This window comes from Macadamia integrifolia, chromosome 5, assembly GCF_013358625.1.
Source record: "Macadamia integrifolia cultivar HAES 741 chromosome 5, SCU_Mint_v3, whole genome shotgun sequence".
NCBI lineage: Eukaryota > Viridiplantae > Streptophyta > Magnoliopsida > Proteales > Proteaceae > Macadamia > Macadamia integrifolia.
In genome coordinates this window covers 14737664-14740036 of record NC_056561.1, presented here as the reverse complement: position 1 = coordinate 14740036, position 2373 = coordinate 14737664, and the positions used below count along the sequence as shown (strand labels likewise).

Below are 2373 nucleotides of genomic sequence, written 5' to 3'. Positions count from 1 at the left end.
TGCATGCTTTGACCCTAGTTGTGCTCACGTAGGAGAATGTACTTGTTACCATCTCATCTTTTCTTTTGTCCATTTTCCGGTACCAATAAGGAGTGTAATCCGAAGTTTCACTTTCTCATTATATTCTACCCAGTTGAGGCACCATTTCTCGTCAGGAAGGCCATTCCCTACCCTTGTGGGTCAGAGCTCCTAATTCAATTAGACTAGTGAGGCTTTCACCAAAACCCTCATTAGAAGTGTTTCCCGTTTCCCCAGAGGGTACAGATACCATGAGTCAAGATAACATTTCACCAGCAAATCCTGACCCCATGGAGGCCCGTGTCACTAAGATTGAGGAGATGTTAGCAAACTTAACTGCGATGATGCAAGCTCAGGCTGGTGTTGCTGCAACAGGCAGAAGTTCAGGACCAATAGAGTCATCTCCATAGTCCTAGGGTTGTTCCTCACCCCAATGTGTTAGGTGTTGAGGATGATGTTATGATTGACAATAGCCCTGCTATAGGAAAGTCTGAAAGTATCAAGAACCAAGAGTTGAAGGATAAAGTTAATCTCCTTGAACACTTGATCAGGAACCTTAAAGGTGTTGAAGATCAGATCATTGATACAGAAGGGTTGTGTTTCTTTCCTCATGTTAGGTTGCCAGAAAAATTTAAATGGACCTCTGAAAAGTTTGATGGTAGGGGTGATCCCCATACTCACTTAAGATCTTTTATTGGCCAGTTGAGGGGAGGCCGAGGCTTCACGAATGAGCAACTGGGGCAGGCCTTCCAATTTTCATTGACTGGTGCTGCTCACCATTGGCTAATGGCCCTAGATTCTTCCTCAACCCGCACTTGGGATGACATGATGAAGGCATTTACTCGCCAATACTCCTATAATACAGAGATAGAGTTGACCAGGAGAGAGTTGGAAACAACAAAGCAAGCAGCAGGTGAAGGGTTCACTAGCTATTTGAAAAGGTTTCGTGACAAAGCGGCTCAGATGTGGGATAGGCCAAATGAGAGAGAGCAAGTGGGAATGATAGTGAGAGGATTGCGAGACCCATACCGAAAGTTATTGTTTACTCTCCCCATCCTCAACTTTGATGGTTTGATAGTCACGGCACAACAGGTCGAGGATGCCATCTTTCAAGAGGAACTCCCTAAAATGGATCAGTTTGCAACTGAGTCCAGTAGTAGCAGAAGACCTCCACAACAGAAAAGCTCAGGGGTCAATGCCATAATGTCTACTCTCCCTTCTGCGGCACCAACATCGTCCACAACGGTAGCTCCGTTCACACTAGAGCAAGGGATAACTCCTCTCAGTCGACCTAAGAGGCAGTTCGCCAATTTGAGTGCACCCCTGAGTTCAATTTTTAGCAGATTAGCGAAGGCCGGATTGATTTCTACGATCCAACCAAGGCCTATTCCCGAGCCAAAGCCACGTTGGTATAATCCAGACCTATTTTTCCACTATCATTGCCAAGAAGGACATACCACAGATAACTGTTTCAATTTGAAACATGCTATACAGGACCTTTATGATGCTAAAAAGTTTGAGCTTCGACCTAAACAGCCTAGTGTAACCACAAATCCTCTTCCAAATCACCAATCAATCAATGCTCTTAGTGAGGATTTGAAAGAATTTGACCCCACCATCTTTATTAGGCATCTGTCTATCTAGAGCAAGGGGCATGTTCATGTGGTGAAATCAGACGCAAAGCACAAATAGATCAAGACAGTTGAAGGAGAATTCATGAAGTATCAATCAGAAGCATCTGAGACTCTTGAGATGGTACCCTATTTCAAGAACCTGAATGGTCAATTCATTAAGGAAGTGCATGACTCTTCATACTTTGGGTTTTTAGAACTGTGACTCGATGAAATATCAGGAAAGGAGTTACCAGGTTTTGAGATCTTCTTTAACTGCGTGGTTGATTGGGCAGAGTCTTAAGCAGTTTGGTAGGCCCATCTGGGGCATCAAGGAGGATTTATGGATGTTAGTAAGCTCTTTGGTATAAAAGTTCTGATGATCATAGAAGACGAAAAGGGGTTGGTCATGTCTGGGTTCAAGTCCTTCGGTGTTATAGGTAGTCAGTCAGGTTGTTAGGTATTTCCAGCTTTTTCCCTTTCAGTTTCGTGTGAGAAGTTTTATCTTTTTAATTTTGATGTTGTGTCAATCCAATCAAGTTTCCACATGGTGTAATCATTTCATTTTTTAATGAAATAGTTTATTTTGAGTATTTTGTTTGTTCTCCTCCCCATTTCCATCTCTTGATGATGAATCTTGCAGTGATCTTTCGCCTATTTTCTTCAAATCAACAAAAAGGAATCAAAGAAAAAAAAATAAATATAGAAAAAAGGAAAGAGCAACAAAAAAAAAGGAGCCCATCAG

At 42.4% G+C, this 2373-nt stretch overlaps 1 protein-coding gene across 1 annotated transcript; it reads left to right on the top strand.

Annotated features, from left to right (window-relative positions):
• The first annotated feature begins 269 nt into the window (after positions 1-269).
• Positions 270-1662, top strand: LOC122077909. The gene is made up of 2 exons (XM_042643801.1): positions 270-399; positions 503-1662. Exons 1-2 carry the CDS (start codon positions 270-272, stop codon positions 1660-1662), a joined length of 1290 nt encoding a protein of 429 aa, XP_042499735.1.
• The last annotated feature ends 711 nt before the right edge of the window (positions 1663-2373 follow it).

Bases quoted from the DNA above. Each gene is read 5' to 3' on its own strand.
- LOC122077909 (XM_042643801.1), top strand. From the start codon at position 270: ATGAGTCAAGATAACATTTCACCAGCAAATCCTGACCCCATGGAGGCC. The intron at 400-502 runs GTTCAGGACCAA...GCCCTGCTATAG, and splicing joins TGTTGCTGCAACAGGCAGAA to GAAAGTCTGAAAGTATCAAG.